This window comes from Labrus mixtus, chromosome 10, assembly GCF_963584025.1.
Source record: "Labrus mixtus chromosome 10, fLabMix1.1, whole genome shotgun sequence".
Lineage (NCBI taxonomy): Eukaryota > Metazoa > Chordata > Actinopteri > Labriformes > Labridae > Labrus > Labrus mixtus.
Window position 1 is genome coordinate 28,074,018 of NC_083621.1, and position 25,466 is coordinate 28,099,483.

The 25,466-nt window shown below is 45.3% G+C and overlaps 1 protein-coding gene across 3 annotated transcripts in view; it reads left to right on the plus strand.

The window, feature by feature from the left end:
- Window positions 1-2,159: 2,159 nt before the first annotated feature.
- Window positions 2,160-25,466, plus strand: part of ebf1a (EBF transcription factor 1a) — a 56,803-nt gene continuing 33,496 nt past the window's right edge. For 2 of the 3 annotated variants that reach the window (XM_061048991.1, XM_061048992.1), the window contains exons 1-6: window positions 2,166-3,329; window positions 4,146-4,302; window positions 5,195-5,258; window positions 6,064-6,119; window positions 7,531-7,604; window positions 9,204-9,272. In XM_061048991.1, the coding sequence (XP_060904974.1) occupies window positions 3,196-3,329; window positions 4,146-4,302; window positions 5,195-5,258; window positions 6,064-6,119; window positions 7,531-7,604; window positions 9,204-9,272 (554 nt within the window). In that variant the 5' untranslated portion in view covers window positions 2,166-3,195. Of the gene's footprint in view, window positions 3,330-4,145; window positions 4,303-5,194; window positions 5,259-6,063; window positions 6,120-7,530; window positions 7,605-9,203; window positions 9,273-25,466 lie in introns of all 3 variants that reach the window. The other variant, XM_061048993.1, reaches the window with a different exon arrangement.

Below are 25,466 nucleotides of genomic sequence, written 5' to 3' on the forward strand. Positions count from 1 at the left end.
AAGTCTCTTGTCTGCATATTGGACCTTTACTTCTATATTTGTCGTCTTTTATGTCGAAGCAGGGAGCATATTGTCAGACATAAGGTCCACTTTCATAAGCATATGCCTGATTTTTTACAACTATTCATTTTTACGAGTCTTTCAATTCAATCGGGCCATTATTATCATCAGTCCAACCTTTGATTTACGGGAACATCTGCTGGTTGTGCTCCTTTCTGATCACTAACTTCAAAATGTCTAATAGAGTTATAACACAGAGGATTTTAATAGGCTTTCCATATGTGGACACTTGGATGAAAGTCGTATTCACGCGCGCGCGCGCGCGCACACACACACACACACACACACACACACACACACACACACACACACACACACACACACACACCTTTACATAGTTTACATTCCCGTCTGTGCGTAATGGCTGGAGATATAGTTCAAACCTTTGTGTCCGGGTGCCATGGAGTTAGTAAATCACAGTATTAACATGGCGGGATCATTGGACCCCCGTTGACATCTGTGTTTTCGGATAGTGAGACAGTGATATTTGGGCTAACAGTGTGTGTTGGTTCTCGGGGATATAAATATATGCCCCCCCTTGGGGCCTGGAGGGTTCGCGCGGGCCCGCATGCCGACCAAGGCAGACAGATCATGGCGCGAGAGCCGGCCACAATCAAACAAATGTGCTGAAGGATAGCTCTGAACTTGTGTGCGTGTGTTTGTGTGTGCGTTAAGAGCGCCAGTGTGAGAGACATTTAATCTCACGTTGCTTTTATTTATCACTATTTATTGTATGGTGTACTCACGTGGTGGTGGTGGGGGGGGGGGGGGGGGTCATATTTCTCCTCCCCCAGCAGGAGACATAAATAAACAGCTATAGACAATGATGAGGTGATTGCGGGGCTGTGGAGTGGAGCTTGACCGTTTATGGCATTCATGAGAAAGTGGCAGAGAGACTCCTGAGTGCGCTGTCTGCACAGAAGATGTTTCTTCAAAATGTCTTTTAACTGACAGAATGTAAGAAACTCGCTTTGAGATCATAGAATTACAAAATAAAGCACATCATTGTAAATAAATTGCATTTTGCAATGATTTTACATTTTCTGAGGCCATTTAATGCGCACTTTTTTTTAAACTGACCCCAACAACATCATCGTGTCAAACTGTTTCATTTGGACAATTCTTGATAAAAATCTTAATATCCAAACACTGATAAACAAAAACAGATTCTCTCTTATTCTTCACATTTCATTATAAGAAAGCAAACAGTACTTATCGAGCAGATGGCCCCCAGACAATTCGATTTAGCAATGGCTCTGTAATGATGAAGGGGGAAGTGATGAGGAGAGCTCTAACACCCTCTCTTATTGCGAAGCTGCGCTTTGCTGTGCACTTCTTCATGCACGTGAGCCCACCGTGCAGTTTCACGGCTCTATGAGCAGCCATGCAAATATATATATTTTTTTAATTTATTGTTTTTGAGCAGTTATTTTACACTGATTGCAATTTTTTGGACAGTGGGACAAATCAGAGTTTAGCTGTAATCCTTGTATTTATGTTGGATTCAGCACTTAGTCCCGCAAGATTTCTGTAAAGCATCTAATCAAAGCTCATTTCAAACCATCCGGCTGAAACTGAAAAATGTGCGCCGCCGCTGCCAGGCTTTTTGGTTTAGCTGAAACTTTCTTAAGCTCCTAATCTGCTTGAGTTGATACTCTGAATGAGCACTCCGACCGTCCTTTCTTTTCCTGTGAGAAAATAAACCAATTAAATTCCATTTTAATTGGTCATATAAAGTCGTTTTGTTAAAAAAAAAAAAAAAAAGCACAAATGTGTAAAATTAAAGATATACTAATAAAGTGTTATTATCTATCGGACATGTATATTAAAATATCAGCACCATTACATCTGCTAACAAAATTGATGAAACTCAGATTTTGCCCTCTTGTGCTTTTGCAAGTTTTTCTCATTTCAAATCTTTTTTTTTCTTGAGCCCATGATCGGACTCTGGTCTTGTTTTGCAGACATGATGCGGACACATTTTCATAGCAGCAGCTCGAGTGTCACAGCAGCGAACAGACGATAGATGTTACAAGCCTTCACTCTGCCCTTTTGGTCTCAGCGGGCAAACTGCGTGGATTTAACTAATGTTCTCCCATGAGTTCATGTTTGATGGTCGTGAATACATTAATTGTCAACTCTAAACACATGCACATAAAAGTCGGAGCGTACACACACTTTGGCACACACACACACACACACACACACACACACACACACACACACACACACACACACACACACACACACAGCGCACAGCTTCTGGCTAAGTGGCCGGGGCGGGACGCTGCGTGGGACGAGGCGGGGACAGCAGGCAGACGGGCGGGGGAAGCAGCGTGCTGGTCGGGTTGGTGGACAGCTGATTGTCCGTGTTATTAACTGTGTTTGGGGGCGTGTCCGTTCGCCTCATAGACCACGCCTCCCTCACCTACTAGTTCCCTCTCCTGTTTGGCATCCCAGAGATGGTCCAAAGTGATTCCTCAGGGAAGAATCGAGCGCAAATCACCCGAGCAGGAGCGAACGAGTAGCGGAGACACCGCTGCCCAGGACTGCCTTTTAATTGCGCGTAATCTTCCGTTTCATCATTCTGAGCAGAGGAGAAGACTTTTTGGAGAAATAGGTGTTTCATCTGCCGTGGTTTTTCTTTCTCACAGTGGACTGTTTGTTGCCAAAAAGTGACATTTTGCGTGTTTTTTCTCAGCTGCACCTTGATCCGGGGGACTGTCGCCAACTCCGAGCAGCCTCTCATCTCGCTCTTCCCCTTTCATCGCTCTCACGTTGTTCATCTTCACAGCTGCAGCTTCCCCCTCTCCTTTTCTTCTTCTTCTGGAGTCGCTGACATGAGGTGCAGCTAACCCTGGATGCTGACAGCTCCCCTCTTTCCTTCCACATGTCGCATCTTTTGTTTACTTTGAGAAAACACACCGCGCAACTAAACGCCAAGTGAAACAGACCACGCCACTTTGCTCCTCTGACAACGCGATCAAACAGACGCAAGAGGAGGGGAGGCAGGGAGAGAAAAAAAGGAGGGAGCCAAGAAGAGGAGGATAGAGAGTGTGTGGAGAGAGAGAGAGAAAGAGAGAGAGAGAGAGAGAGTATACGAGAGAGATAGCGACAGCGTGAAGGTGCGTTTTGATGTTTGGCATCCACGAGAGCATCCAGAGGAGTGGGAGTAGTATGAAAGAGGAGCCCATGGTGGCCGGGATGAACGCAGTTCGGACATGGATGCAGGGCGCCGGAGTGCTGGACGCCAACACAGCCGCCCAGAGGTGAGCCCGAGGCGGGATTGGCGCTGCGCTGGCACCGGGGCGAGGACACCTTTGTGTTGGGGGGGGGGGGGGGGGCGCGTAAAGATCTGCGGTGTTAAAGACGGAGCGGCTGTATCACTGGGGGCAGCTCGCGTCCCCAGAGGACGCAGTTGTTGGATAACCGCTGTTCCTGCTGGCTTTAGAAGTTTTTTTTTTTAGCTTGAAGTCCAACATGATTAAATAATGCGGCTCAAAGTGTTTTCACATAATTCTGGACGGAAAGCACATTTAGCTATAAGCACTTTGAGGCTCAGATTAACTTCGGTGTGCTGTGAGTTTGTGTTGAAGATTTTCTGCTCACTGCGGTGCTTGTTTCGATTTCTGGTTGTGGTAAAGCAGAAAATTTTACTTTTCAAGTGCTGCATTCATAAATATTTACTCTAAAAAAAATGTTTTTAAATAGAATAAAATGTATTTTTTACAATAGACCCACGTTGAGAAATAAGAATGTAACAACTTTTCTAACACTGACCATGCCAGCACGAGGACATCTGATTCGTCTAAATTATACTTGTGAAATTAATAAATATGTGTAACTATTTGGGCCTTTAGCTAAATGTTTAAACCTATTTGCTCCGTTATCGTTGATTCGACTGTAAATGGTATTTTGTGAACATTTGAGAGACGTTTCAATTTAATAATGCGGAGAAAGGAATATTGATAGAAACATAAGCGGCTGTTTCTTGCAGGTGTCTTTTGTGTTGCATATTTCTGGAGTGAATTTTATTTTTAATCCCCGTCGTTGTGGCTGGTGCCGGTCTGTGCTTGTGTCCGCAGCGGAGTTGGTCTTGCTCGGGCACACTTCGAGAAGCAGCCGCCCTCCAACCTCCGCAAGTCCAACTTCTTCCACTTCGTGCTGGCGTTGTACGACAGGCAGGGTCAGCCGGTGGAAATAGAGAGAACCACCTACGTGGACTTTGTGGAGAAGGAAAAGGTGAGTTTACACAATTAACAAAAAAAACAACATTTTCCCATAGGACTTATTATGAGGTAATATTGGATACATTTCAGAGCACCGGGATGTTCATAAAGTGAGAAATGATTAACAGACGCACACAGCAGGGATCCTACGTCCTGTAGACTTCATGGTGGGATCACTTCTGATTGATTTAACTCTTCTTTATTATTACAGAAACATCGACGTTAATTAAACACACATTACTAAAAAGTGTACACCTCTAATACTATTGAATTTATAATGGTGGAGCACAGCAGGCTGTCCGCTCCTGCAGGTGTTGTCAGGCATATTTATTTTTTAAACGGACATCAATATTTGTGTAATATTGATCTGTTTGCAAGGGAGTGTTACAAGTGAGTATTTGCTGTAAGTGTGTGTTTTATTTATCAGCTTTAAGTAACGGCTTGTTTATTATTTATTAGATCAAGATGTCTGTAAACTCTTTCCATTTTAATTACACATTTTAATGTTTCAATTCGATTTGGCAAATGAGTAAATAATAAATGTGTCAATTGATTATTATTATTATTTTTTTTTTTTGCATTTTTATTCCAACATTTCTAAACAATTTACATTTGAAATATAACAGGCCCATTCGTTAATAAAGGTTCTTTTTTCAAAACATTAGGGTATTAACCATTTCCGTTCACTGGACAAAATAATAAATACAATGTGCAAACAGAACATTTTTCCTGTCATGTATGAGTGTGATTTAAACGAAGTGAATGAATTAAAACACGATGTGCAGTGGTGAAGACGGAACATGTTAATCATGTCTAAATGTGAAGTGTTGGACGCGCAGTTCGAGTCCCAGGAGGAGAGGGCTTTGCTTGCTCTGACTCGACTCTGTTTGGTTTAATTTTCATAGGAAACGACGGGGGAAAAGACCAACAATGGGATCCATTATAGACTCCAGCTCCTCTACAGTAACGGTGAGTTTGGCTTCAGTCATTTTTTATGGAGCAAAAACAAAAGCAGTCAGCGAATGATCCGCAAAGCAGAGAGAGAGGAAACTGAGGAAACTAATGTTTCAAGAGGCCACACCGTAGAGTGTTTTCACTTGTTTATTGTCGTCATGTTTTATCACATCCTTTCAAAGTTTTTAATTACAAAATATTATTTAGCATGATTATTTTTCATCATGCTATTATAATAATTGTTAATATTGTGTTAATGCTGTGCCTGCTTCTTCCAAAAGTACCAAGAAAACAGAAAGTCAGCACGCTCAATGTCCTTTAAAGACTTGTCTGTTTTACTCGTGCACATGAAGTTTTATTATTGTTGACTGTTATTATTGCTGTTTTTTACTTCCAAAAGAAAAGTTATATTTTCTGGTCAACTACTTTTGTAACAGTAGACAACCCAAGGAAACAACTTAATTTTGAATCCTTCTTTTAAGTTATTAAGTTATTTAATTTGATGTTCCTCTAGTCACAAAATAAAAAAATGTACTGATTTTAATTTAGAAAAGTGTTCCTTTTGCTTTAAAACATTTTCACTTAAAAAGTATTTAAACAAATGTTTTTAGAAATGCGTCACAACAGGGTCAAGAAAGTAAATTCACATAGAACGATTCAGACAAACTGACCGCCTGCAATAAATACTTATAATAAGTTATAGGTAAGAGTTTGGACTCATTCAGCTTTCATAAAGACTCACAGGGGGAGTCAGAGTGAATCAAGCTGAGCTCTAGATGTGATGTGACTTGCTGGTTACATTTTCTTTCTCTGTGTGCAGGCATCAGAACAGAGCAGGACCTGTATGTTCGTCTTATCGACTCCATGACTAAACAGGTAAGAGGTTTGAATACAAGTTTGGGTTTGAAGTGTTCGGATGTTGGTATGAATGTTGCCCACAACTCCAACCTCCCCTGTGCCCCCCCCCCCCCCCCCCCCCCCCCCTGCATGCCTGTGTCTGAGACCCTCAACTTCAGCACAGCCCGGCCGGCGTGATAAATGACCTGTCTTACCTGTGGAATACATTTACAGAGGCCCAGAAAAGTAGAGGACATGTGTCCTCATACTCTCCAGTAAGAGGGGGTAGTGTGTGTGTGTTTTACTAGCCTCAGGTAGTGTGTGTGTGTGTGTGTGTGTGTGTGTGTGTGTGTGTGTGTGTGTGTGTGTGTGTGTGTGTGTGTGTGTGTGTGTGTGTGTGTGTGTGTGTTTAAGGCTGTGTGATCGTGCAGTGTGTGAATATGTGGCTGAGTTGCAGGAGCTGTTGTGTGTTAGTGTTTGAGAGAGACAGTGATGCATGCCAGCTCACTCTTTGAGGACCTTGACCCTCATTTCCTCAATGTGAAACAGAACAAACTATCCCTGAGTGTGTTAACGGCCAATTCAATCACACAAAGAAATAAAGAGCAGCACATGTGGGCTGACACCCATCTGAGGGAATGCTTCATTTGGATGAATTAGATAACCAAGAAAATACGCTGTTTTGATATCAGCTCTTTTGTTTTGCCAATTCTCCCTCTAGTGCCATTAGGCATGAAGAGAGTTTGCCTTAGAATGAAAGGAGTAGGAGGGGATGTTGTTTGTGCAAATGCATGTTTGTGTGTGTGTGTGTGTGTGTGTGTGTGTGTGTGTGTGTGTGTGTGTGTGTGTGTGTGTGTGTGTGTGTGTGTGTGTGTGTGTGTGTGTGTGTGTGCGTTTGCATGTTTATTGCTGTGTGTGTGTGTGTGTGTGTGTGTGTGTGTGTGTGTGTGTGTGTGTGAGAGAGTGTGCAGGGTGATCACAGCCCTGGAGAGCATGTTGAGTGGGGTTGGAGGGGTAACCAGACTAGATTTTTGGACGCGTTGCTGTATGGACCAGATGGTGTGCTATACTCCAGTCTGGCAGTCCAACTGCTCACTGTACACAGCATATAAACATACGTGCACGCACAAACACATATGCACACGCGGGACTACACACACAATACTCAAAAGCACACACACACACACACACACACAAATGATTTCTCTCTGAATGTCTCTGTCAGAACAGAGCGTTCTGCTCAGGAGGACTGGATTCCCACGATACACACATTTGCCAGATAGACAACACTACTCCCAGATGAAAGACACATGCACACACACACTTTCTCTGTTTTTTATTTGCCACTGCATAGTGGTTCTTTTTTCCCCCCTTGAAGCCAGCCACAAAAAATATAAATCACAATTTCTTTTTAAATGTTCTGTGTCATTTTGTCTCCTTTTTCTTCTAGGCGATCATCTATGAGGGTCAAGATAAAAACCCAGAAATGTGTCGGGTGCTGTTGACCCACGAGATCATGTGCAGGTATGGACCAATAACACACCTGCAACCTGCAACTGTGATTTGTTGACCGAGCCATGATTTTTTATTATAGTGTAGATCAAGATGAATGTATTGTCACATTAGAGGTGTCTCTGCTGGTGTAAAGATGAGGAGAAGACATGAGCTGCTAAACTACAATAGAAATCTTATCATTTTCCTCAAAGTGGGTTGGGGAGCTGGGCCCTGGCCTATTTCTGTTGATAGGGATGTGTGTGTATGTCTCTGTATATATATATATATATTTGTATATATGTGTGTGTGTGTGTGTGTGTGTGTGTGTGTGTATATCCCTCTCATGTTCAGCTAATTAGGACAAGGAAAAGCTCATTACTCAAACCCATCCTCCTTAGTCTGTGTAATACACGCAGTTTGCTGTGTCCTGACAGTGAGCTATGTGCATAGGGGGATGGACTCAAATTACACATATTATATACGTATTCACACACACACACACACACACACACACACACACACACACACACACACACAAAGTAAGATACACTAAAGTAAGCATAGATTTAACACGCTGTTGTGTGCATTTACAATCAATAAAAGCATCACACAGCATGTCATTGTGCCTAACAATCCAGTTATTTGGAGATGCATGCTGCTGTGTAACGTGTAGGAAAAATGGCTGATGGCAAAGTGTAGCCACTTCCTGGTTATCACACGAGGTAGTTTGGACCACTTGTTTTTATAAAGCTGCAGGAAACGGTCGAGATCAGAAATCTGATCTGGCTCTCCAAGCCTCCTGTCCTAAGGGACTCAAGAAAGTAGGGGGGAGGGTCAATCTCTCTCTCTCTCTCTCTCTCTCTCTCTTGTGTCTTTCTCCATCCTACATACGCACATACAGTAGGTGCACACATGCAGGCAGACACAGGTACACACACTCCAGCAGACAGAGAAGAAAAGGTAAAGTGCTGATACTTTTTGGGGGGTGGGGGTTTGATGGCACACAACACACTCTTACATTGTGCTGCAGTCAAATGATTCAGAAAGGACTCGTCACATCAGTATGCAACCCCCTTCTACCCAGCATGCACTACTCCCCAGGTCCAGTGGGACCACTCTGTGACCCACTTCTGAGAGAGAGAAAACGAGCAAGCGAGAGACAGAGAGAGAGAGAGAGAGTGAGGCGGGATAGAGGGGGGGGGGGACGAGCACTGAGGAAAAATAGAGAACATAAGATGTCTGGTTGTGTGATGTCTGACAGAAATGGAGCTAACCTGAGCCCTGGAGGCTAATTCAAGTTTGTATCCAGTCCCATTCAAGCTCGCTGCTGCAGCTCCTCTCCTCAAAACTTTTCCTAAAAAAAAAAAAAAACGCCTCACGGATCTCACCGAATGTAGCAATAGAGCCCTGGTCTTACCTCCAAAAGCCAGACAAAAATCCAGCGCACGCTGATTCTTGCAACTCCACAAAAGTCTCACGCCCTTAAACACCTCTTTTCTCTTTCCTGTATCCCTCCACTGATATCCTCTCACTCACACTGCTCTGTGTTATCTTTCTCTCTCGGTCGTTCCCATGTCTGCGACTAACTCCCCCTTTGCCTCCCCCTCCTCCTTTCTCACCTCCCCGCAGTCGATGCTGTGATAAGAAGAGTTGTGGTAACAGGAACGAGACCCCATCCGACCCTGTCATCATCGACAGGTAAGCAAACTTTGCCCTTTGACCTCAGACGATGTGACAACGCGCTCTCCTTGCAAACACAAAACAAGGCATGTATGACTGTGTATGGGAGATAACAGTAAATGTGTGCAGAATACAAAGGCGGAAATGTTTCAGGAAAATACAACAGATGCAAACATGGTGATGTTATTTTTTATTTTCCAGTGAAATACATTTTAAACAAGTGTTCTGGCTGAGAGAATAAATCCTCCAGGCCTAATAAAACAGGCCACAGGTTGTTTAAATCTCAGCAGCCATAATTGAGTGTGTAGGCAAAATGTGTGAAACAGCAGTAAATAATATTCCAGTGGTGTGTGTGTGAAGAGGAGGAGTGATCACAGAGCGCTGGAGCTCTGCTTCAAGTGTGGTCAAACAGTGTTTGTGTGGTTTGGCCGATGACTTAGCTGATGAGCAGTTAGGGTTACAGCTACATCCTGATGTGTGTGTTACTGTGTGTTTGTGTGTATAAATCTCACTCCGTGCGGACTGTGGGCTTGTCTGTTACTTTTGACACACACATGCACACTCTCTGTACACACTTTATACTTTGAGTGTGCACCTTCCTCCTGCCCTCATAAACTACCTCTGACTGATGCAGCAGCTTGCATGATTTATGGTCAGTCGGAATACAAAGTAAAGCCCGGTGGATTTACAGTCCAGACTGAGTTGTGTGTGGCACGTTTGTGGACATACACCGAGAGGGAAATCACTTGTTTATACTTGAACACATTGTTGGAGCATGCAGATTGAAGGCTGCATTCTGTTCAGCACCTAAAAAGAGCTACATCTTGCACACATTCATCTTTTTCTGTCTTGTGATCTGTAAACAGTCTCACAACTCGGGTAAAAAAAAAAAAGAAAAAGCAGTGCATTATGGGTTATTTAGGTTTCATGTCTGATTTGAATGTGTCACATTAGAGTTTATTTGTGTGTGTGTGTGTGTTTTTGTGTGTTAATGAAGCATTGACCTGTATTATCTGATGATCACAGCTGTCCTTTTCTCTGTCAAAAAGCTGCTCTTTACCTGTGTATGTATGTATGTGTGCATGTGTGAATGTGTATGTGTGAGCGCTCGCCGACCACGTTCCGCTCCACTGAAGCAGAAGGCCTCACCTCAGCGCTCCCTGAGACAGCTGCACCCCGACACGTGGCCTCAGACAAACACGCCTGCCCATCACTCTGTGCCACATTTCTTCATTTTTTGTTTTCTCATGTGTGTGTACTTGTTGATGTTCTCATGTATGCACTTTCACGGGCGGGGGGGGGGGGGGGGGCATCCTGGTCTGCTTCATTTTGAAACTTTCTCCTCAGTTTGCTGCAGATTGAGCGAAGCCGCCTTGGTGAAAACAGGCTGCTGCAGAACAGCTTTCCCACACTGAGCATGTGTTGTGGTGGCTTGCTTGGCAGTATTCCCCCGACGCTCCGATGGCTCAGGTGTGAGGGCAGCATTAACGAACAACAAATTAGAACAGAGGGAGGGGGAAAAAAACAGCAATATCTCCCTTTTCCTCTCCAGCGAGCACTCTTTCTGGACAGGAAAATAGGTCAGGTGAGAGGAGAGCGATTTGGGGGTGGGTGTGTGGGGGTAGCTTGGTTTGGGGGGGGATAAGGAGAGGAGGGTTCATTTGTTTGCTCATTTAGTACCAATATATTCTTGGCAGTTGTAATAATCAGGGATTCATAAACAAACAAACAACTGTGAGGGGGAAACTGACTCAATTACCATGAGTTCCCCTCCTTCAAATTCATAAAGAAATACCATCAGCAGCCCCTCTTCCACCCTTGAAGTTATTTAGTTCGTTAAATAAGGGCTCGTTAGCCCTCTGCTGTTTCGCAGAGATGATTAGATTTTACAGCCCTAATTAGCCGGGCTAGCTCTAACTCTTCTGGAAGAGTAATGGGTCTGATTGCCTAATTAGCTCTCTCTCGTTAAGACGGGAGAAACAGGCCACTGCAGCAAAACCGCAGGAATGGGGAAAAAAATAAAGTCAGCTAATGAGAAACTTATTTGATTGTTAGGAGAACAAATGTGGTACAGTGTGGATCGGCAGCGCTCTGGGTACTGTACCGAGCACACTCTTTATCTCGCCTCCTGTGTTAAAGCCTCTTCAAGGAGCGATGTGATACAGATTTTAATTATAAAGCATGTTTGTTTAGAGTGTGAGAGAAATCACTTTTCACATGTCTAGATTATTTTCCTGACTTTGTAAAACAAACCACCACGATCTGTCCTGTTTTCATGCTTTTTGTGTTTACATGGATGGTTGCGGCGGCTTTCAATTTTTTGGTGTCATTGTCCTCCCTGACTGACTGGGATAGATTTCAAAGCACATCTGATTTCAGTCAGTCTGTTGCTGAAGGTGGCAAAACGCCCATACTTAATGTTTTAAACCTCTGAGTTGGAGCGATGAGGAGACTCAGAGAGACCTTGGCATGACATGCTTTGTCTGTTCTTGACACCGGGCAGGGGAAGCTGCTGAAAGGTGAGAAGCTCCTGTGTGCCTCTCAATGTCTTCCCCAGGGAAACATGTGTGGTCCACTTTAGCCTCTTACAGAGGCAGGATAATATGAGGGGAGCCCTTAACCCCCCCACCTCCATTTCTCTACCCCTTTGCCTCACTCCTGTTAGCACGGGGGTTAATCATATGCAGCCACAGCGAGTTAGTCTATCATGTGCCTGAATGGGCCTCATATCACAAACACATTTCCCTCTCGACCGGGTGCACCTTTGCTCTCTCTCTGCTTTCATTTTCTTGAAATCATCTTCCTAAAGAACTTAATTTACTTACAGAGTAATCTCTTACCCCTACCCTCTTTGGGGGTATGACTCTCCCTCCGGCCCCTTGTGTCCTCCCTTGCCTCCTACCACCTGTGTCCCCTGGTCCATTTTCTGCCTGTCCAGCTCCCCCAGGCCTGCCGCAGGGTTTCCCCTAGGCAGGGAGAGCCTCTCCTGTGGGGGGGGGACTCTCTGTGACTAGAGATACGGATCGGCTGGATAGCCCCGCGTATCCCATGATTCCTCTTTCCAGTCACGGTGCAGAGGGAGGGGTTTGGGGGTGTCTACTTGACATGCACACAAGATGTTATTTCAGGTTTTATGGCTGTTTTGGAGTGTGTGCTTGTGAGTGTTTGCGTTTGCACACACTCCTGCAGCCCGTCGTCGATGTGGCCCATTTCCTCGCCATGCGTGTCTGTGCTTGTGTATCTGAGCTGGTGTTGGATATTTCCCCAGGAGTGTGTGTGTGTGTTGATAGAGGCCATTTCCTGGTGAGTGTGTGTGTGTGTGTGTGTCTTGAGTGAAGAATGTCGGGCAGGAAGTGCTCCTCCCGGGGAAGATGATGTCATGGCCGACAGTTTCCTGTTGTGTGAGCCAATATACAGGCTGGTTCTCAGCTTCACGGTGGGTAGTTAGCACTCGTGGACCATGGGGGTATGGTTTTGGTTCTGCCTGTTTTTAGCTTTACACCTGGTCTGGTTTAACACCTGATAATCCAACGCACAAGGAAATGCCATTTCAGTTAGCATCTTCCCGTGTTTACAGGATTGCAATTTCCCAGCTCATGCATTTTGCTGGATACCTTGTTTGTCACTATCCCCCCTCTGTGTCTCTGTGATGTGGGGAACCCCCTCATTGTTTTGGTTGTTATGTTTGGATGCACTTCCTGGGGTTAGAGGTCATGTGTTGCCTTGGCTGGGCTAACGTGCGCTAGTGAATAATGTATGTCATTGACTTTATGTCAGCCCTGCCAGCCCCCCAAGCCGAGCCCACCCATGTTTAATTCATCCATCTCATTTGTGTGTTTGTGTGTGTGTGCCTGCAAATATGTGTGTGTGTGTCATTTAGAGGCCCAGTCTGCACCTGTCCAGCCATTAGCCTCGCTCTCATTTGCATTTGATGCTAATGTGGTTTACTGGCAGCGCCTTCCTTCCCCTCAGCTTAGTTTCACTTTCATATCCATGACTGTTAGTGAGAAGGTAGAAACACTTACAGCTGAACATGCTTCTGACTCTATCTGCTGGGCCGTCTGATAGCTGGATGTTGAGGTCTTCATTTTTCATGACCAGAGTCTGTTTAATTGGAACTAGCACACCCATTTTTCCCTTTTATCCCACTTTTTTTTGTTTCTGCTGTGTCTGTGACCACCTTCCTTTAGCTTTCTCTTCCCCTTCAGGACGTTGAGAGGCTACACATGAAACCCCTCCACTGACAGAATCTCACTTTTTGTTGTTTCTCTGAAGGGGAGGCGTGATCTCTTCACATCTTGCCTTGATAATTTGGAACAGCCGGGTTTTTTTTTAAAGCTGATTTTTTATTTTTCCTCGTTGACCTGATGTTCTTTAGGGGGGGGGGGGGAGACAGCTGCATTAGATGTTATGGGCGGCTTTGAAAAAGGACTGGCCCTGAGCTGGCTCTGGTGATGGTGTAGGGCTCAGGGGCAAAGAGGAAGAGTTGCTGGCTCATCGATATATGCAGGCAGAACTCCCCTCCCGCAAGGTGCTGGCTGCCCCACAAATCTGCCTCACACACACACACACACACACACACACACACACACACACACACACACACACACACACACACACACACACACACACATCACAACACACATAAACACAGATGCAGCTCCCTCACCTTCGGATCAACTTATAAACACTGCCAGAAGCACGCATGCGCAGTTTTAGGAAATCCACAGGCGTGCAGAAATATAACACACACACATTGACCTGCAGCTCTCTGCATCTGTTTGGTTGTGTTCTTTTTCTCTCCCTGCGGTGGTTTACCCCCCCAGGGTTGGAGGAAAGCGCGGCCCCAGGGGACATGCGGCTGCGCTGATTGACAGCAGGGAGTTTGGAGGTCGAGGAGCCTTTAAAGCAGCGCTGCGTCTTTCCCATCCAGACCTTCAGCACTCTCACCCCCCAACAACAGGCTTTGCTTTCATTTGCCAACACCCCACACACAAAATTAACACATCATTCTCAGAGTAAACACCGGTTTGTTTCCATGATATGAAATATTAAATGAAGGCAAGCTGTTTTTGTTTTTGTGTTGAGGAAATAATGAGGAACACACTGAAATAACTTACATTAAGTTTGTGTTGTTGTGTTTTAATTCTTTCCCCCAATAAACTCACCAGTGCTGCTATTGCTCTTTATAGCTTGTTAAGCTAATGCTCCCCAGATGAGTTCAGGTAACAAAACAGTTTATAAGGGCATTTAAATTGTAATTTACAAAATGTCACAACAGTGAAAAGTTTGGTGGTATTTTTGGCGAGAGCTTCTGTAAATAGAGCGCTGTTGGAGATTTATATTCTCAAACTGCTTTGTCATTACTGCAAGACATTCCCTGCCTGACCTGGCCCGCCGTTCTCCTCGGCCGTTCCCGCAGCCTTTTGTGTCAGTGTTTGTTCTGTCCCAGAATGAAGGGGTTCAGCTGGCCAGAGCTGACCCAAATGAGTAGCGTCCTACTTCTCTCCGAGCTATTTCAGAGCTTTTTGGGTGTTGGAAATTGCAGGACAGAGAGATAGAGATAGAAAGGGGGATTGAAATAGAACGGAGAGATATATTTATCATATGAAAGGTCTTGTGTATGACCAGTGTGTTTGTGTGTGTGTGTTGCTGGAAGTGAGGGAAGGAGTAACGTTTTCCAGGATTTAGTCCGTGACTCGCCCTAGAAGATGCGCTCAATTTGCTTTTCAAATGAGGCGTGAAGAGCGCGAGAGTGTGTGTGCCTCCCGGTGTGTGATGCTATACGTTTGGAAGTGCGTGCTCATGTGTGTGTGTGTGTGCGGCAAGGAGCAATGCTTTGTTTTCTCACTGCTCTGATGTGTGTGGACAGTCTAAGTGCTCTCTCTTACAGCCAATGTGTTACACGGCTGCCTGTGTTGCTGCTCCTAATTGAATAGACACACCAGCTCCTCTCAGTGAGGATACTCAGGCCTCCTTTTCCCAGCAGGCCCGAGCGAGTGGTGACGCCGTCATGATATCACCCCTCAGAGATGATTCATTGTTTACTGATTATTTAAGTGAGAGAACACAGACTTGACGCTTCATGCCAGCTCCATATAACCCCCCAACCTGGCGTCTCATTTCCTATAAGGACCAGTTTCCGCACTGGCCCCCTTTTTTCTGGGCACTTTACCTCAGAGCTGAAGCCCAGGATGTAGGTCCAGGTGTCCAGGATGAGCGCTGGTGACCCGCTGTGCCCGAGCAAGATGTATAGTCTGTTGATTGTTTTCCATCAATCTGTCCAGGAAGAATGGAATCGCTGGCCAGGCGCTGTGAGCGGGGGCTCTCAGTTTCACACGCCACAATGGGAGGAAAACCTGCACTGCATGGGGGGGGGGGGGGGGGGGAGAGACGGGGAGGAGGGGGGGGAGATGAGGAGTGTGATAGTGTTGGACCCCGCAACGATTATCCTTTAAAATATCCACATCATTGTCATTTTTCTTTTTTGTACAAAGTTTGCACAAAATCAAAACAAACATTTATTCTCGAGCACTCATAAGCGCTATCAAGTTAGCATATCATTATAATTTCACAAGTTCAGACTTCTCAAATCTCCTCTCCTGTGTGAGTTTGGTGACATTGAGCTTGACTAATTTGAGCTGCGGTGTTAAAAGACAAAAAGGGAAATCTTCAAGGGAGTGTCTGCGCTGTAATTAAACGTAAAGGAAGCGACATCAACACGCAGACAATTATGGTCAACAGCATTGTCGGATCAAAGGGAACGATATATTCTCATACTCTGATATATTCTTTATACTTTGCATTAATCATCAACGAATGAGGGGCCCGAGCACATGTCACTGTTTTCAGATCAAAAAGCGGAGCTGGATTTAAAGGCCCTTTGTTTGTGTTTAGGTAACTGATGAGGGGAGACAAAGTAAGGCGTAGGCAATCGACAGAGACACTTTGTTGTTTTACACCGCCTCACCCCCTTTGTGTGTGTGTGTGTGTGTGTGTGTGTGTGTGTGCTGCTCCTCACATTGTTTGTTTGTTTACCAAGTGGCTTGACCTCACAGGGAGGAATGTTCACTCGTTTCCTTTTCTTCTGTGTTTGTCTGATTTTTTTTTTTTTCTCCATCCATGTGTCGCTCTTCTTCTTCATCTCTCTCTCTCTCTGCCCCTCTGTCTATGTCTCTTTTTCTTTTGGTCCTCCCACTCAAACCTCCAGATTTAACTCTGAAGGTTTTTTGTGTTTGGTTAATCACACTTGGAATCTCCCCCCCCCCCCTTGTGTTTGAACGCTCTACCTCGGCGGCGTGTTCTTCCTCGATCTTGAGCGTGCAGCGCCGAAAGAGAGTCACGCTAATTATCCCCGTTATTGGCTTCTCCAACACAGAGGCTGGTGATTTACATGAGGTGACATTCAGTTCAAACGTTCAGACCTTCCCCAACCTTTTTCTGGAAAACAATTAACAGCACTGCTGTACCCTCGTTTTTCCTCACACTACACCACTCCCTCTCTCTCTTCCTCTGGCTATTGTCTTCACACAAACAGGGAAGATTTACCGCCAAAAAAGAGGGGGGGGGGGGGGGGGGTGCACACAGTGGGAGAAACAGTTGTAGTGTTTTCTAGTGATTTCTAGCTTGTTAATTGACAGTTATTTGTTGTGTGTGATATTCAGAGAGGAGTCTGGAGGTAACCAGGCGAGAGGCGTTTCTTTCACTTTTGCAGGATTGTAAGCAAAAAGGAAGTCCTTAAATTGTGTCACGTTTTGTACAATAAGCTTTTAGAGCCCGTCTACGTCTGCGCCGCTGACCCTGGAAAATTCAAGAAAAAACACTTGTATGGAGAGACACACAGCCCACACACACACACGCACGTTCAAACACAGAGGCAAAGTTACAAGAGCGCCGTTAATGAAGCGCGTCTCTCTTCTGTCATGACGCCCGTGTTAGCATGACAAGATGTTTACACACACAATCACGGCCGTGCCTCTGATGTGGGCCAGGATGAAAGAGAGATGAGAGTAGAAAGTGGAAGATGTGGGGGGGGGGACGTCGGCGGTGTATATGGACTGCTTTTCTCTGTTTGACAGGAGGACAGTTGTAACAGAACCCCACTGTGAGAGAGAGAGAGAGAGAGAGGGAGAGAGAGGAAGATGTACCTGCTGGAAAGACGTTTTTTTTCTTCTCTGAACTCAACCACATTCTCGAAATCGGGAGGAAAAACAATTAGATCCACCCGCTTCCCTTGTCCCGCAGTGTAGATTACAAATGAGCAAACCTGGCATTTATCACATCACTACAAACATTTATTAAAGCCGGTTCCCCCTCTAAAGCAGCGAGAGATAACAGTGGGTAATTGCAGAGACTGGCTCTATTAGTTAAGTATGCCTAATGTCACTGCCTCAGAGCATTAATGGACACCGTAGTATTATGTTCCTGCGCTCATTACCACCCCACTCCCCCCCCCAACAGATATACACAAATTCACACACCCTCTCCCCCCTTTATTGACCCTGCAGCAGGAGTCTGTGCCACTCTAATGAGAAATGGAAAACACTACTCCGCAAGCTCCAAGACACACTCTCACACACACACACACACACACACACACACACACACACACACACATGCTCGACGGGAGCCATTACAAAGGGGACAGAGGGGGTACAACAGTATAATCACACACGCCCAGGGAAACAATTGTGCCGTTATCAGAGTGATCACATTATAAAAGTTTAATAAACACCAAACGGCCTAATGGTGAATTAGCCTGCATCTGCCCTGTGTTGTGCCAGCCTATAATTAGTGATTTAACAGAGACAAACAAATGTTTTTGAGCCGGAGAGTCAACAGATTTTGCAGTTGGACATTAATTATCCAGTGTAACCAGAATTAAAAAGAAAATGTGTGTTTTTTGTTGTTGTTTTGTTTTGTATTCCATGATCTTGACTTTGATTACCCCCCCCCCCCCCCCCAAAAAAAAAAAGAGCAGAGAGTTGCACAAATACAGAATCAACAGAGAGCAGAGCTTGGCTCGAGCCCCGGTCTGGTTTTTGTAAGTGGCACTTGAGATGTGTATGGAGAGAGGCGGATGGGTGCTTGAGATTGTTGAGGAGGAGGAGGAGGAGGAGGAGAGAGTGAAGGGGGGGGACAGAAGAGGGGGGGAGGGGGGAGAGAAGAAGAAAAGAAACCGGAAGAGACAGCGGTGAACGACGTGGAGTGAGTTAGTCAAGAGGAGGGAAAAAAAGGACACTGCTTCCTCTCTCCTGGGCCAAATGAGCTGTTGTGTGTCTATTTTGATACATTTGAGTGTATGTATGTGTGTGTGTGTGTGTGTGTGTGTGTGTGTGTGTGTGTGTGTGTGTGTGTGTGTGTATGTGGGCATAGACTTTAAATCAATGACAATTTATAATTTACAATCACAAGGACCTATCACTTTTTATAGGGCCTCCATCCTTGCTCATCAATATTACATCAGGACCCAGTCTCTCAGTGTGAGGAGCAGGAGGGCGAGAAAACGGCTGAGGAGAATATGGCTTAGGTCCAGTGTGTGTGTAGGTGTGTGTGTAGGTGTGTGTGTGTGTGGGAGGGGGGGGGGGCATCTGCTGAGGTTGTAGAAAACATTGCTTCCAGCATACACAAATGTGCAAACGCATACCCTACCTCACATGTGTGTGTGTGTGTCTGCATCTGTCCAACTGCTTTTGTGTGTGTGTGTGTGTGTGTGTGTGTGTGTGTGTGTGTGTGTGTGTGTGTGTGCGTGTGCGTGTGCGTGTGTGTGTGTGTGCTTGCCAGCTGAGTGACAGTTTGGTATTGATCTGTGGGAGGCCCCGGTGTCATTAGACTCAGTATGGACCAGCAGGCACACGTGGAGGTCAGGGCACGGAGTTTGTGTGTGATTGTGTGTGTGTGTTTGTGTGTATGTGTGTGGGTGTGAGAGAGAGAGAGAGAGTAGGAGAGGAGTGGGGGGGACCAAGTGTTCAGTAGTGACAGGCTCAAGCCTCTGAAAGAAAATCAATGGTGTCATAAGAGGAAGGTTTCCTCAGGCTTCTCCCCCTCTCTCTCTCTCCTCCTTCTCCTCCTCCTCCTCTCATCCTTTCTCCTCCCTTTCTCTCTTTTTTTCTTCTCATACCTCTCATCTAAACACCTTACATTTATGTCTTTATAACTTCCTTCTTCTCCATCATTTGGCACCTTTGTTTATTTCTGCACACCCACATTCTCACATAAGCTAGCACTGCTGGGTCAGGACGGGGGCTGCATGTGTGATGCATGGATCAATCTGAGAGGGTTATCCTTGTGAAAAAAGAGCCATTAGTGACAGAACTGATCCCGGATCAGCCCTCATTAACTAAAAGGGCAGAGGGGCTGTTTGTCCAGATAAAAGAAATGACCCCAAACCAGGGCCAATTAACTCAGAGGGCAAAGAGCGCCACAATTGATGGCATGCGTCTTCTTTGCTTAATAAAAGTTTCATTAGAAAAAAGCTGATTGGACTTTTGTTTTATTGTGAATTTAAGCTGTCCCTCGGTTTTTTTATTACTAAGGATGAGCACACACACTCAGACACACACACACTCAGACACACACACACACACACACACACACACACACACACACACACAGGGCAAGCCTCCACCTGTTCTCCTCTCTTCTCTCTCGCCTGAGGGGACGAGTATGGTAGATAACAGTTTGAGTGGGCCTGCTGCAAAACACTAATCAGACCTAACACTGCCTAATTAGCACAGAGTCCGCTGATTGGCTTACAGCAATAATTAACACAGGTGAGAATAATTAGCTCCCCATAGACCTGTTTGTGCCTGTGTGCTTGTGTGTGTATGTGAGTGTGTGTGTGTGTGTGTGTGTGTGTGTGTGTGTGTGTGTGTGTGTGTGTGTGTGTGTGTTTTGAGGATGTTATTATGCAGTCTTAGTCCCCAGTGAGACAGAGGAGGCAGAGGGAAGAATCAAACTCATTACTGAAACCAGGCCAACCTGTGTTAGGTGCTCTGCTTTCCCACACCCAGAGAATTAGCCACTGAGACGTATACCTTCCTCCCATCTCTCCCCCTTTTCTCTCTTAATATATGTGTGTGTGTGTGTGTGTGTGTGTGTGTGTGTGTGTGTGTGTGTGTGTGTGTGTGTGTGTGTGTTTGTGCTTACTTTCTCTCTCCAATTTCTGCCCCCCGCCCCCTTCCGATGACTGAAGGTGTGTTTGAGGAATCTCACCGCTAGGTGAACCTGCTAAGATAAGATGAAACACAGACACAGGGCATCTTTCTATCATATTCTGTCTCTCTGGTGGTCTGCTTCTTGCTTTTATCCCCGGCCCAACCCTTCTCCAATTTCTCTTCAATATAACAAGAACAAAATGGGATGAAAAAATGTTGGCAAGCCCTGTCTCCCTCTCCTTATAAAAAGCTTCAGCATATAGCCTCTCCCTCTCCATAAAATTGTATACGGTCCACTTCATGAACCACCACTTATCGCTGGGTGTATGGAGGAGATATTGAATCATGCTCAGCCAACACCTCATGTAGCCTTTCCAAAGAGAGAAACAGAGACGGAGATATAATGACTGAGAAGGAGAGACAAAGAAAAAGGAAAAAGAGGGACGGTGTTTTGCTGAAAGATTGGCCGTCGTTCATCAGTCTGTGAGCAGCATGGTGTCCTCCGTCTCACTCCTCCTGGTTATTTTTTGCCAAAGTGCCGCTTCTTTGATCAAGCCAACATCACAGAGTAGGAGACGGGCACACAGACATTGAGAGGGGGTTAATATTGGAACACAATTGACGGCTTGTCACTTTTAGCTCCTAGGCAGAGTAGAGTAGTTAGTAAGGTGCTGGAGAAAGAGGGGGGGCACATGGCTCCAAGAGCTTTTTTAGTGCTAAATAAATGACTAGCAACGATGTAGATTGGTGTTTCCTGGTGTGTGTGGCTGCTACTGGGATGTATTTATGAAGTGGTTTAGGAGTGCATGATGTACTGGTAATGAATTTAACCCACCAAGCTGCACACAAACACAGTCATGCTCTCGTTTAAAAACGTGTGGAAGGGCGGCAGTACTCACCTGACTACAGGTGCATAGCAGACTAGATGTTACACGTATGTGCCTGACTGCAGCCCCACATCATTTTCACACTATTGTTCTCTACTCAACTGGGCCCGGGGAGGTGCCAGAGGGGACACCAGCCTATGAGCACACACTATGGTAGAGACACAGTGGGAGAGGGAAGCTCATTGTTGGCTGACTGATCTCCAGTTTCGCGCCGACAAGCCTCCCATGTTCCCTAGATTTTTTTTTTTGTTGTTGTATTCCTGCCTGTCAAACACATGCCTCTCAAAAACAGGCAGCTTCTACCTCTGTCATACAGAGGCTGTCAACATGGTGCTTGCACGCACTTCGCTCCACATCACACCGAGCGGGTACGATGCACAGAAACACACATAGAGATGTATGTATGAGCTAAATGGATGTACTCAAAGGGAGCTTAAACGCATACAAGAGCTGTAAAAGCGGTGTTTACGGGGAAGCATTTGCATAGTGTTCATAGCACTTTCTGCCTCCTGTCTCCTTCCCATACACACACACACACACACACACACACACACACACACACACACACACACACACTCACACACTCACACACACACACGTTTACAAGCTGCACTTTTCCCCCTCAAACACTCTCCAAAGGCGTTCCTGACTAAAGAAACAAAATGAAAGAAGGTTGATTGAGGCAAAACAAGGAAGGTTGTTTTTTTCATATTTCCTGTTTCAATAATTAATATGCATGAGTTTTATGGCCGCTTAAGATGCGATCAATTATTCATTAACAGCATGTTAATTGCATCCACAGTCGTGAATATTTAACCAAACACTAAATCAATGGGGTCGAATGAGCAGCAATATGGACATTTTATAAGCTTTGCCAAAATTGGGTTAGGCTTTAATGAAAACGCCAGAGAGCAGATTGAAAAGGGACAAATGTGACGGAAAACTTAAGCAAAGGATGGAAGCTTGTGTTTTTCGAAAGCAGGCGATATTTATGAATGCAGAATAGTAGATTCTGTGACTCTTTGCCTTTTTCTTCTGCTTTGTCTCTTTATTCTCATCTCCTCCTTTTTTTTAAATGGAGAGAGTGTAATCTCCTCATCTCTGCCCACTGTAGGCAGCCTTTTCTCACTCTCAAAGACTCCAGACTCCTTTGTCCTGGATCTTTGTGTACTTGTGTGTGTGTTTGTGTGATGTGTCTGTGCAGCTCCTGTTTGTGTGTGTGTGTGTGTGTGTATGTGTGTGTGTGTGTGTGTGTGTGTGTGTGTGTGTCACAGCGGTGTCTGGACGTTGACATTTCTCTGCTTGGATAACCATCGCGCCCTCTGTCCCTCTGTCCCTCCAGCCATGACGCAGGGTAATGTCACCTGTCAGTCTCAAACTCTTACTTACAACCGTTGCCCCCCCCTCCCTTTTCTCCCCCCCCCCCCCCCCCCCCCCCCCTATCTACCTCACCCCCTTGGATCACCGCCCCACTACTAGCAGTCCAGCCATCCTCTCACCCTGACTCTAACTGGACCTCACCAGCATTGGAGAAAAAAAATCCTCCATCTCCCCTTTTTCCTCCTTTTGTCTTCCTCTGCAGTACCTCATAAGACTCAATGTCCTCCTGCTCTTTCATTGCCTTATATCAAAATGTTGATCCCTCCCCCTTTTACATTTGACCCCAGGAGCCAGCATATATGAAATAGGAAGAAGAAGAGCTTGTAGTGAATTGGGAAAGTCAGGGGTGGGAAGTTGACTTTTTGTCTGGACCCCGAGTGCGCCTGTTTTCAATTACTCTCCCGGCATAGGCGGGGTGGAGGTTTATGCGTTATATGGGAATGTAATTGACTATAACTGCCCTCTTAACATTAACCAGGTGTACTAGCTGAGTGTGTGAGATTAGGCCCCGGGTCTTGGCCATTATGTGTGTGTGTGTGTTGTTGTTGATGTATTTATACCCTGCTCCTGTGAGGTGCTGCCCATTAGCACCAAGTTTAAATCTGACATTTCTTTCCTATGGGTTTCTGTGCACACATGTGTTTATGCGTGCATGCATACTCCCAGTACTTGTCCATTTGTGAACGTTTCATCATGCATCTGTCTCTGTGTGTGTGAATAAGAATGAAAGGGAAAGTAAGAAAAAAAAAAAAGGGCAGGATACAGATCCAGGCTGCTTCAAGGGGGGCCTGACTTTACAAGGACAAAGTCAAAATGGGCCCATTCACAAGGCTGACACACTGTGATTTGTATGTATAGTGCTGTGCAGCCTGCGGGGCACTAGCCCAGGGGCTATCACTGACACCCAGACCAATGCACAAGCAGGGGGGGGGGGGGGGGGGGGGGGGGCAGTGGAGGAGAATCAGGAGTGTGTGTGTGTGTTCGCTTTTGTGGGTGTATGTGTGTGTTGGGAGAGAAGCATCAACAGGCTGTCAATCAAAGCCCGGGCCACTGCCTGTCACTCCTCGATGGAGCTCGTCCAGGGGAGAATGGGAGTCCCTGAGACCCTAGGAGGAGAATGGGGGGAGGAGGAGGAGGAAGTGCAAGAGAGAAAGCAGGGCGAGAGACGACTGTCTATCTGTCTCAGCGACTCTGGCTTGATTTGATATTTGATACCGATGCATGTGGCATTTGAATGCAAATCTATTTTGATTGTCCCACGGTCTGATAGGGTTAAGAGGAACCTATGGGGGATATGCATGTATATGTATCAGAGACACACACCCATACAAAATGATACCCAGAATAATTCAGAAGGATTATATTACTCACCAATTCACTCACATTAGGCTTTTTTTTTCTCCCCTAAAAGCAATATAAATATATTTAATCAGAATAAATATAATGCATCAGAGGCTTAAAAAACTGATTTATGTCTGCTCCTGGTTTAAGTTGTTCTTTTTATGTGGTGAAAACCTGGCAGTGTATGTATGTAAACATCCTTCACATGACTGTTTGAAAATGTGGGCAGGATAATTATTTTTCCCTGCATGCATGTGGAAGGTTGTGTTTAAAAGCAAAGCATGCCAAGTAGGTAGACGTACAGACAGACAGATAGACAGGCGGATAAAGCCTGTATTACCGCAGTATGGAAATGCGAGGCTCAGTTCCCTCCCAATTAGAGCAGTGACTTCTGAAATGCCATAATACCCATTAATTAGCAGGCTGCTATTTTCTCAGTGATATGGCTAATTAGTCTGCAAGGCTCTACACTATGTGGACCATTATTATTGGGTTGATGCCATGCAAACACACTCATCTAGGCTACACACACTCATGTTGGAATTGATGCTGCTAACACAAGCACACTCTCGTTTTGTATTTGTGGTGAAAAAAAAGGGGGACGAGATACACATGCAGAGCACATTGCAACAATTTCACCACAGCTGAGTGACCCTCGTTTAAGTGACACCATTATGTGTGTGTGGCAGCGAAGCAGAGCACGACAGAGCTAATGGGGAAGGTGGAAATGATAAGTTAACATGTTATAATATATTGATAAAACAGCAGCAGCGTACGCCCCCCTCCCCGTGAGAAACATCAGGGAAACATTTAAGACCCCTGTAATGACTCGGCATGTGTGTGTGTGTGTGTGGGGTACTTCCCCCCCCCCCACCTCGACAGTCCATCAGTGTCTCCCGCCGGACAGACAGGCCACTGACACAGCACCACCAGGCTGGGGAACCTTTTCAATCACTCGCTCACTTTTCCTCTGTCAGGTAGCAGAAAGGCGTGATTGATCTGTTGTTCTTCGGCGGCAGTGAAGGAGTGAAAAGAAGTTGTGTTGAATAAAAAAAAAAAGAAGGTCTGGCATGTGTGACAACCACTTTCATAAGTTTATTAATCATCTTCATCAATAATGCAGCCCTGGACCTGCTGTTGGTTGTCATGCAGCTCATGTGTGTGTTTCCATGCATGTGTGTGTGTGTGTGTGTTCACACTCCTTGCAGCCCGATGAACTTCATAAGTGTCCCATCACCACTTTAATCAAATTACTTATGAACCAAAATTGACAGTTTTCATTAATTATAAAGGATTATTCTAATTGCGATTCAAATTTATTCATTTAGAACAGACGGCATTCAGTAATGTTTCAGCGAATTTGCATATTAAATGGAGAGGGTAGGCCATTAGCTATGCTAATGTATGCATGATTCCTTATTTTGTGATTGGTGGGCCATATGTAGCAG